At 36.9% G+C, this 11586-nt stretch overlaps 3 protein-coding genes across 3 annotated transcripts; all 3 read right to left on the reverse strand.

The window, feature by feature from the left end:
• On the reverse strand, positions 1622 to 6310 carry LOC104722036 (putative disease resistance protein At4g11170). Its single transcript, XM_010440139.2, has 3 exons — positions 5205 to 6310; positions 4524 to 5075; positions 1622 to 4193 (listed from the first exon to the last, which is right to left on the reverse strand). Exons 2-3 carry the CDS (start codon positions 5003 to 5005, stop codon positions 3893 to 3895), a joined length of 783 nt encoding a protein of 260 aa, XP_010438441.1. The 5' UTR covers positions 5006 to 5075; positions 5205 to 6310; the 3' UTR covers positions 1622 to 3892.
• On the reverse strand, positions 1710 to 3862 carry LOC104727698 (disease resistance protein RML1B-like). The gene is made up of 4 exons (XM_010446780.1): positions 3365 to 3862; positions 3172 to 3283; positions 2534 to 2890; positions 1710 to 2458 (listed from the first exon to the last, which is right to left on the reverse strand). Exons 1-4 carry the CDS (start codon positions 3860 to 3862, stop codon positions 1710 to 1712), a joined length of 1716 nt encoding a protein of 571 aa, XP_010445082.1.
• Positions 6632 to 8044, reverse strand: LOC104727699 (putative disease resistance protein At4g11170). The gene is made up of 3 exons (XM_019231776.1): positions 7712 to 8044; positions 7265 to 7567; positions 6632 to 7180 (listed from the first exon to the last, which is right to left on the reverse strand). Exons 1-3 carry the CDS (start codon positions 8042 to 8044, stop codon positions 6632 to 6634), a joined length of 1185 nt encoding a protein of 394 aa, XP_019087321.1.

Here is an 11586-nt window from a genome sequence, read left to right on the forward strand (position 1 = left end):
ATCCAGACTTACCAGGATCTGCAGATGTGCCTTGGTCTTCATAAGGGCCTTGGTCGCTTATATTGCTGCCGTCGATGATATTTTCATGCTTTCCATAGGTTAAAAAGAGAGGGTGTTGGAGGTGAAAAGGATGTAATATTTTTCTAGGAATATTTACACATTCTTCGTGGAAATCCACTTGGCATATGGTGCAGTGGTAATGGAAACCCCGAGAAGAGGTGGATACTTGTTTCCCACATGTAAAGCAATTGGACTTATTGTTTTTGCTGAGTTTAGGGAAAAGGGTGTGAGGAAGAGTCGGATGAGCCAAACGACATCCTTTTGTATATAAAGCAGCAGGATGTAGATGCCTATTACTCTCTTCCATTTCTTTTCTGCTTTGGGTTTGATGGATGTTTCTGCAAATTGACGACCACCCTCTATATACTTCAAGAACTGTGAAAGTCTGTTGAATAAAAGAATATTTTTTCTAGCTAAATTTTCCAAAACTGTATTTGTTTTTTCTTCTTACAACTAGTGACCATATGCAACCAAGGAAAAAAGTACTTATTTATGGGCTTGTAAATAAAAGATGATTTATTGCAACTAGTGACCAGATGCAACCAATGGATGAATTTTGATTAAAAGAAGCTGTTAATTAGCGATAGATCCAAATACATGATCTTAATTATTACTTTGTCAAGATCTACCGCTTGCAAAGGGAGGACACATGTTCACTTTGACTAGTGAGATAAGATTTGACACGATAATTCAGATAAGATCGTCATTTCATTTTGTAATAAGGGAAGTTGAGTCCAATGAATAATGACAGTAAATGTATGAGTCAAGCGAGCTGGCTTCGCTAGACCATTTACTTCTCAATACACGTCCTGAAAAGACAAAATAAGGTACTAAGAAAATATACTTCCAATAAGTGAGAACGTGCATTTACTTAGAAAACCACATCGGTTTGATTAAATAAAATTGTGAGACTTAATGCCAATACACACTGCAGGGGATGTTTCCCCGAAGTTCCCATCCAACTTTAGATATGGGTTAAATATTCTTTATGTAAAACAATTGCTCAAGTCTTACTAGTGGTGTTTTGTTTGCAAGGTTCCACTTTAACAAATTGAATGTTTTCTCTTCAATGTGGTTCATGATCTAACTTACGGTGGACTGGCTACAAGGATATAGCCTTGGTTGAGTTTACTTTCAACTTATCAACTCCTTACTGTAATAATGTGAAAACTCATGAATATATTTAGAAAAAAACCTGAGACTATACCTCTACAAAAACCCACTAATGAACTAGCATAAATTTTATACCAAGGAAGAAGATACCAAATTTTAACAATTCTGGGATAGTATCTTTATTACAATCCATTATGTCTGCAATGCGTTATCATGTCCACAACCAATTTTGTGTAGTGTGTTTTGTCATCGCCGGGATACAAATGACTTTTGTTTGAATTTATCATTTTAGTACATTAAAACAAATCTATATTATTATTTTTCTGTGTTAAAAGAAAAAAAAAACAACATCAGTTTTCTCAACACTTTAATATTTGGTTAATCACTAATGTATTAGTGAATCCTTTACAAAAGGGGGAAAAAAAAAGCAGGAGCTTGATTATTAGCACCTCCAGTGTTTGCTGTTCAAATTAGAATCAGAAAGGATATTCATACCTAACATCAATGTAATGGTGTCTTTAGAGTTCTACTCACCATCAAATCCTCAAATTCTTGCTTGTTCTCTCAGGTCCTTCTGCAACACTTGACCATTCTCGTTTCTTTCTTCTACTTGACTTTCCAACGTTGTTGTTGTTGCCTTCATTGTCCTCGAGTGGAAGAGATGATAGCTCGGGGTGAGCTTTCGAGTCATACTTAGAGGAACAAGGCTTTAAGAGTTTTACACCACACCCCAATATTTTGGGTGTTACAGTTTCCGGATAGTTTTTCTTCTCCAAGCATTTGAACTCAAAACGCATTTTCCTTTCGGGGATGTTGTCTTCCTCCAGCGTGAAATAAGAGTTGAGTATAAACATATGGTTACCACAAAGCTGACAATGTGCATATATCTCTGGCCATTTATACACAGTGATAGAGCGTCTGCCTCTCACGTAACAAGATATTTGGAAATTACTATAAGGCACAACATCAAGCTCGTCTCTCCGGTGGAGCACAACGCAAGCCTTAAATCTCAACGATCCATATGACTTCCTCCGGTTTAAATGAACAGTTCGAGAACTTCTTCTAGCTTGATGAGAAAAGTAGTCGGGCACGTTACTATGAGGTAGGACCGCATATCCACAAGCCCATTTCTCAATGATTAGTTTACGCGCTTGTTGGTCCAGGTTCCAACAGTTGATGAACTTGAGAATGAGCTTTGGATCGTGAGATGAGCCATAGGGGGGAGACAAACTTTCAAGAGACGCACAATTATCTGCGTGCAGTTCTGACAGAGAGCCCGGAAGCTCTGGCAGCCATCATAGATCTATGCAGTTTGTAAGGTCAAGGTAATGAACCTACCGTACAACATGATGTGTAATACTCTCAAAACCGTTCCCAAACAAACTCAAGTGTAAGGGGAAATCGTGGGTCTCCTCAGACGTAAATGTAGGTGAGCTGTTCTTGTCAATGTAGTCCAACGTCAAATTAAACTCATGCCACAAGTAGAAGCTATGGAAGATTTCTGCTGGGAAGTATTTTACATTTATGCAGCCTGTAAACTGAAGTAACTGGAGCATTCGTAACTCACAAATTCTTGGCGAGATCTTTCGAAGCTTCATACAATATGACATTGTTAACTGTGTGAGCCTATAGAGATCAGAGATCCATGGAGGAACTTCTCGTATTCCTGTTGAATCCAAATGTAACTCAGAGACCGTGTACGGAACAAGTGGAAACTCTGTAACATTTTCACAACCAGTCAAATCCAATGTATGAAGAAAATCCCAAAGGTTAAGATATGGAGACACTTGTGGTAACATGGTAAGGACACATTAAGATGTTCAATGTCACTAGAAATCTCTGGAAAACTTTTGAGTTTTGGGTAGTAGCTAACGTTGAGGTAACTTAGAGACTCCAAAGCGTAGTTTGCTGGAAGAGGCTCTAAATTTCTGCAGGCTTGAAGGTCTAATAAATCCAACATAGTAAGTGTCTAGATAGAGGGAGGAAGCTTGAGCAAACTGTGACAATCCCTCATATCCAAATGCTGCAAATTAACTGCTTCTGAAAGATTAGGAAGTTCTTCCAAGCTCGTAGAGCGACTCAATTCCATCTTTTTTAGGCTTCTAAGCATCTGGAATCAAATCCAGGGAACAAATTACAAAATTGTTGTTATTTGGAATAAACTCATATCATGCATTGTCAAGAAACTTACTGGAACTCCTTCCCAAAGCTTCTTTAGTTTGCTCTCTTTCATCTTAATTTCAATAAGACATTTTGAACGTAATGGAAAAGACAAACTTTTCATAGGACATGATTCCCAGTGAAGTAACTTGAGTTTACGAGGTAGAGGCAAACAATCCAAATCTTCATGTAAATGCAGCGTGGCCTTGTCGGACCACCATTGTTTATAGAATCTTAGAAATTGGAGATTGTCCATACCTCTAAAGGCTTTCTCCTCTAGGAACAACTCACGACTTTCATGACCTTCATTGCCAGACGGTGAACTCACCTCATAAATATGTTTGATATCATGTCTCTTGAAAAGGTATTTATTCTCAGTGGTCACGATGATCCTACTTCCAGTGCCAAACCACATCAGTTCATTTGCTACAGCTTCTAGTTGTTCTAGTTTATCAACATCATCAAGAACAATGAACACTTTCCAGGAGTTGAGCCTCTCCTTTGCCACACCTAAATAATTTATCCTCATATCCTTGAGGTTGAGGATTTCAGAAAGAAATTATTCTTGCAACTGAAACTTCGAGCTGTAGTTTCCTTTGACATTCTCCATAAAAACACTGAGCTGAAAGTCGCTGAAAACTAAATCGTATAACGCTCTAGCAATTGTGGTTTTCCTAATTCCTGCAGGACCCCAAATCCCTACGACCCTCACTTCATTAGATTCCATACGTAACAAAGAATTCATCTTTGCTATATGAGGTTCCATTCCAACTAAATGATCAAAATCCCTCGACGGTGTGGAGTTCAACATGTTAGTAACGTATGTAGCAATTTTTAACATCATAGCAGCTTCGCTATCCCTAACAGGAGAAATATCGTTCCTTTATCAAACTTGGAACAAGAATTTGATACACATACAGAGAAATTAGTTAGGTGTAATAGATTTTAACTTTTTACCTTAGAACAACTATGTCTTTTCTTATATAATTTCGATATTCACACACGATTATAAGTTGCATCATCCTATGTGACAGATAATGTAGATAGTTATTACCTATCAACTACACATTCAATCAACATTGATGCAAATATTTTCCAAAAATTCAAGATAGCAAATGAAGAAGTCTTATAATACTAACAAAACTGATCCACATGGAATATGTAACACGAGTGGAGAGAAGAGTACTAACCAATTATGTGAATGCTGGCCGCTTATGTTGGCAACATCAGTCAAACCTTGCCTCCATTTCTGCTTCTGCTCCTCTGTTTTCCCCACACAAGTTCTCTCGAAACCCTCCCCAAAATCTCCACGTTGTCTTCTAACATCAGATGGATTCATTTCGTAGAAAATTGGCATCACCTTTAGACCTGTAGTAGTTCTGCATTCCATAATCTCCGACAACTCATCTAAGCACCAACGTGAAGAAGCGTAGTTCTTCGTGAGGATGACGATCCCAATCCTCGATGCTCTTATAGCTTGTACAAGCTCAGGGCCGATGGACTCGGTCCTCCTGATTTGATTATCTACAAATGTGTTGATTCCTTTGCGATTAAATTCACCGAGCAAGTGGCTGAGAAAGTTTCGACGGACATCTTGACCACTGAAGCTTGGAAAGACATCGTATCTCAGTTGAGTAGGGGACAATAAAGAAGAAGACAAAGAAGCAGACATGATGGATGATGGAATCTAAGCACGAGAACCAGACAATCCAAAAGCAAAACCAAAGTCTAGCTTCTTTCAACTAAGAAAAGAACAAAAAAAAAGTTTGTAAGAGAATGAATAGATAATCAAATCTCATATCAATATTTCTTTTTCCGTTTTTCTTGTTTGATATTTAGCAGAATCTGCCAGGAGAAACCATGAAACTCACCATCTCTATATCATTGAGTGAATAATCTTGTTAAAAGTCAAACCCTTCATCTCCATTATTTCTTGGAGATTTCCCACAAGCTGGTGGCTTATTATGAGATTATAGCAAGTATCATCTTGGAAGGTATTACGAAACTTCTGAAAAGTCAAACAATTAAGAAACATAAAGGTAATCATAAAAAAATCAGATCTTACTAGGGAGAAAAGAATGTAAAGATTAACTAAAGCTGATTTGGTTGTTTCAGAGAATTGGTCAGAATATAAAACACATCCATAATTATGTGTTAATATAATCTTAAGGGGCTTTAACATACCTTCAATGGTCAAAAATACAATAAATCTATATGTACATGACTCTAGTCTCTAGCATAGCTCTCATTGTCAACTAAATCAAGACCTAAAAAATCAAAGCAACTGATAATAAAGTAGAAGAGCAGCTAACAAAAGAAGAAGCAAGGCAACCAACCTTTTCATATCAAGTAGGAATGTCAATCCATGGATGTTAACTAACTAACTAACTAACCCAGTATAGTTGAACGCTAACCCATGGGATGAACAACACCATACAACTTCCCAGCCTAGAATCAGAGATTCTTCAAAATCGAGCAGATAAAAGGCTAATGCCATTATTACTAGAGAGAGATTTCAAATGGCTCAACAGATTTTGTCAACAACAAAAGAACACTACTATGCAGTCACTCTACGGTTGAAAAAAAAACAAATGAGAAAAGACAAAGCAATCACAACTTGATTCTCCACTAAAACAAAACTTTTCCAAAAACTTGAGCCTATTTTCTATAGCAAAACTCTAACTATAGTAATATTCAAAACCAACGATTCGAATTCATCGCACATGATTTAAGGAGTAAAAACAAAAAAATACCAAACCATAAATTAAACACATAACCAATTGAAAAAAAATAGAAACCCTTCTTCAAGCTTTAAAGAAACAAAAAAAAAGAGTAAAAATCGAGAGAGGACCACCAAGCAAAACCAATTCCGAAGGAAGAGAATGGCCGATAACAAAGGATCAACCAATACTTGAACATGATAATTGGAAACTCTTTCGAAACTTATCTCCTCCTCCGTTCTTTCTCGTTTAGCATCATCAGCTGCTTCGTTCCGAGTTGGGGGCAAATTCCGAAGCCCGAGCCTTAAAAAGTTAAAAAGAGTCAAAAACTATTAAATGATTAGTCAAACTATGTGATGCCACGTGTCAGTCTACGTGGCTGGATTAAGATCTTTTAATTGGTTGCTTTTTTCGTAAATCTCTTATTGAAGAAATCCAATTTCCGGACACAAAATGATGACTCCATGTGAAAAAAGAGTCTAACAACCAAAGATTTTAGTATGGTTTGTTTGTGAATTAATGAAAGACGTGTTTTGTGTACACAAATTTAACAAAGCTAATTCGACGTACAAAGAAATTTATCTCAAAATAGGACTATAACAACGGTTTTCAAATACACAAACGTACGGCTTACGCATATGCTCAATATGCATGTGCTCTAGATCTATTACCTCGACTCCTGTCCAGGATATGTCCACGATCTCCATACTTGTAGGGAAAGATGTTAATATTTTAAGGTTCTTACACCCCGCCATTTCCATTGAGACAAGACGAGAACATAATTTGATTAATGAAGGCACTTTCTCTATCGCAGTTTCCCCAAGAGACATGAATTGAATATGTGTTGAGATCAGAGGAAATGTCTTCAGCCTTGAGCATCCTCTCAGATTTAAGACGCTGAGTGATTCCAAGTTGATGTTGGTTGGAAGATTCTTCAGTTTTATGCAACAAGACATGTCTAAGACTTTGAGCTTATCAAGATTTTGTATAGCAGAAGAAGGGACTGTGACCATATTTTCGCAGGACCGAAGGTACAACTTCTCCAGATTTGTTGCTCTTAAGAGGTTTGGGATATCTTCAATGTTTGTGGATGCGCTCAAATCCATATACTTGAGACTTGTCAGTGGCTGGAAACATATACACAAACCACATGAAATATACAGAGATCGATAAATTTTTAAGAGGAGAAGACTTTGATATGATAAGCATACCTGAATACCTTCCCAAAGTTTCTCAAGCTTGCTCTCTCGCATAGTAAGTTCGACAAGATATTCCAGACAAAACTTAGAGGGCATACATTTTATCGGGTACGAATCCCAATGTAGTAATCTAAGTTTACGTGGTAGATAATCCAAGCCCTGAGGTAAGTACAACTTGACTGCATCATCTAGAAAATTCTTGTATAGCCTCAAGAATTGGAGATTAGGCATTTTCTTAAAGGCATTTTCACTTATATACACTTGATCCTCAATTTCAGACATATCTAATGATATTCCTAAAACAATTTCTGTACCCTGCATATATATACCCAAAGAAAGAACGCAGTTAGTTCATGCATTAGCTAAAGTGGACTTTGTGATGAGTAGGACATGTGCTAACGCTTACGGTTTCATCTGCTAGTACATCTGAAATCTCCAAAGCATCAACTAGAAACTTACGTGTCCTGGGGTCATTAAGACATTGATCCCGAGTAATTTCTTTACCAATTGTTGTAGCAAACAATGCATTACTATATATCTATCAGCACAAATATGTATAAGAGATCTGTCAACAAGGACTTTAAGTCCAAATTCTGCATCCAATGCCCTCTTGGCAAGTAATTGCTTCACACGATCAACCTTTTCGCCATTGAACAAACAAGCATTGTGAAGAAAGATAGCCTTATCTTCCTCATCTAACCCATCATAGCATACTTCTAGTACTTTCTCGATTTTTCCATTTAGACTGGTTCTAAGCCTTGGTAGAGCTTTTATCCACTCCTCCTTGCTCATCCCTCGCAAAGATGCACCTAAAATGCTGAGACCTAGAGGAAGATCTCCAGCAAGTTTTGCAACTTCATTTAAATATAAAGGCTTGTCTAAAAAGTAATCCAAAGATTAATTAGACTCTATTATCTTGTCGGTCCAAGACAACATGATGTTTAAATTCAATCGTCTGCATTGGTGGGTGAATGCATGTAATGAGGATTGTTGGATGATGCTCAAGATTAGCAGATTGACATAAACTCTATATCGTCTGCATCTTGGTGACTAAAGAAGTTAATGAACCAAATTAGAGTCACAAATAACATCAATTTTAAAGATATTCATACACACACATGAAGAGTAAATGTTGGTGACTTCAGATTTTTTCCCCAATCTTTCTCAGTTGGTAATTCTCAGATTCTTGCTTGTCCTCTCTAGTCCGTCTGCAACACTTGACCGCTCTCGTTTATTGCTTCCCTTTGTCTCTGCAATGCTGTTGTTGTTGCATTCAACTTCCTCCTCGAGCGAAGTAGTTGACAGCTCAGGGTGAGCGTCTGAGTCATATTCACAGGAACAAGGCTCCAAGAGTTGTACACCACATCCCAATATATTGGAGGATATGGTGTCTGGATATTCTTTCATTTCCAAGCATCTAAAATCAAAAAGCATCTCACTTTCGGGGATGTTGTCTTCCTCAAGCATGAAATATGAGTTGAGTATAAACAGATGGTTCTCCAGAAGCCGATCATCTGAATCATCCACATCTATCTCTGGCCATTTATACACGGTGGTGGAATGTCTGCCTCTCACGTAGCATGATATTTGGAAACGACGAAACGTCCCATCATCGAGCTCATCTCATGGGGGAGAACAACACAAGCCTTGAATCTCAAGGATCCATATGAGTTCCCCTGGCTTAAAAGGATGGTTAGAGAACTTATTCTAGCTTGGTGAGTAAAGTAGTCGGGCACTTCACTACCAGGTAGGACCGCATATCCACAGGCCCATTGTTGGATGACTAGTTTACGTGATTCTTGATCCAGTTCTGAACAGTTGATGAACTTGAGAATGAGCTTTGGATTGTGAGATGAACGAGAAGACTGAGATAACCTTTCAAGAGACACACAATTATCCGCATACAACTGTGACAGCGAGCCAGGAGGCTCTGGCAGTGACACAAGTTCTCTGCAGTCTCTGATATGAAGGAATTTTACCTGCTGAACGACGAAATCTGGAATACTGACGAAGTCATTCTCACTCATATACAACCTTAAGGGGAAATCTTCAGTCGTCTCAGGTGTATAAGTAGGCAAACTGTCCTCGACAATGTTGACCAATGTCAACTCCAACTCATGCCATATAGAGAAGCTCTGGAAGATTTCTGCAGGGAATTCCCTTACATTGTAGCAGCCTTTAAAATTAAGTGACTCGAGTTGTCCTAGCTCACAAATGTTTGGCGAGATCTATCGTAGCTCCGTGCAAAATGCCATCGACAACTCTTTCAGACCATAGAGATCCGAGATCCATGGAGGAATTTCTTTAATTCCTGATAAGTGCAGATGTAACTTAGAGACGGTATACGGCACACGTGGAAATTCTGTAACGTTTCCACAACCAATCATTTCCAAAGTACGAAGGCAACTCCAATGCTCAACTGATGGAGGCATTGCTGGTATCGGGGTAAAGGACACACTGAGTTTTTTAATTTCATTAGAAATCTCTGGGTAACTACATTTTTTGAGCATTCGCCAATGTTGAGGTAACTTAGAGAATCCAATGCGTAGTTTGCTGGAAGAGGCTCTAAATTTTTGCAGCCGTAAAGGTGTAAGAAAGTTAACCGACTAAGTTTCCAGATAGACGAAGGAAGCTTGAGCAAACTGCGGCAATTCTGCATATCCAAATGATCCAAATTTAATGCTTCTGAAAGGTCAGGAAGTTCTTCCAAACTAGTAGAGCCACTCAATTCCATCTTTTTTAGACTTCTTAGCATCTGAAAGCAAATGTCAGAATTATTGTTTATTTGGAACAAAATCATATAATGCAGATGAAGCTTGTCAGGAAACTTACCGGAACCATATAGTCGATTATATGATTGGTCACAACCTAATCAAAATGTGTACGCATGTCTATGTAGTCCACGTTGTCCAGTAACCCGAAACGTCTGAATTTAGTGTTTTTTCCTTTCAGTTTTATTATAGTATGAGTGAAGCTTGTAAATTACTCATCATTACTTTTTTATTTTTATTTTTGTCGCAATGGTATCTTAATTAGTTTCAGCTAAGGAATATGCTTAAGTTTGAAGATCTTTGACTCATTTTTTTTTCTCCTTGATCTTCGTATAGGATAACCTAGTTTAGTAACACTTATTAGTCGCCATTTTTATTTATAATTTATTTATCTTTGAGGGGATTTCGGATGGATCCGGACACATATATGTCATAATCGTTTGACAAAGTTATTAGTAATTGTGTTTCCTTGTGTAATTAATATTCGTGTGTCATTCTATTGGTTGGTAGTTATACAAATTAAATATATATAGATATATATTTACTTTAGTATATTTTATCATACCGCTTTGGTGGATACTTAGATATAATATGTTTTGTATTTTTGTACAAGATATATGATAAATCTATATATATTTTCTTAGTAATTCTAATTCTTATAGACACGAATCGAAATAAGGTTGGGGACACAATCCCAAAGAAAGAAAAAGGTACCGTTTCGATTGATTGTAAGGAAAAGAAAAATCATACTAGTACATATGGATAAAAGTAACCCGACCCCGAGAGATTGAGTAAATTTCTCAATTAAGAAAAGTTAATAAGTGAAAAAAAAAACTTAAAAATAACAAAAGATTCGTTAGTGGTCCCATGAGGTTGAAGTTCGAAAAGCGAAAACAATATCTAAGAAGTGATGTCTCTCTTTTATTTCTCCTTTTTAACTTTATTAGATTTCTTCTTCTCCTTTACCTCTCTTCGGTTGGTCTATAGCTTTCAAATGCCATAGGCTTAGGCGAAAGACACACACAAATATACATACACAAATAATACACATTATCTATAGAGTGGGTATGTATTTATTATATAGCTAGGGCTAGCTCTAGAGTTTTGAGATAGGCTATCGATGCATGGATGGACCTTATGCTATCCACGTTAACGTTCTCCCATCTCTCTCTCCTTAAATGATTTATATGAAATTCATCTTTTTATGGTTGCAATACGAGACAAACATAAGCTAATTATTGATACGAACTGTCATATAATTTACTTGTGATAAGAGTTTATTTCGTGGAACTAATTAATCCACATATACGATAAAGTATCTTTAAGAAACTATTAAGGACGTTTGAAACATTTTTGTTAGTTAGTTTTGCCTGACATATCTTCATATATAATACAAACAGTTGATTGAATACAAACTCTATATATAAACATAATACTAGAATACAAAATATTATACTAGTATATATATGCACCATTATCTTTTTAAGTTTGGCGCTAAAAAAACCTTACTTGTTACTTTACAAAATGCTTTAAATGTACTTCCTCGTAGAATGAAGAAATCAA

The sequence above is a fragment of the Camelina sativa genome, chromosome 11 (assembly GCF_000633955.1).
Source record: "Camelina sativa cultivar DH55 chromosome 11, Cs, whole genome shotgun sequence".
Classification (NCBI taxonomy): domain Eukaryota; kingdom Viridiplantae; phylum Streptophyta; class Magnoliopsida; order Brassicales; family Brassicaceae; genus Camelina; species Camelina sativa.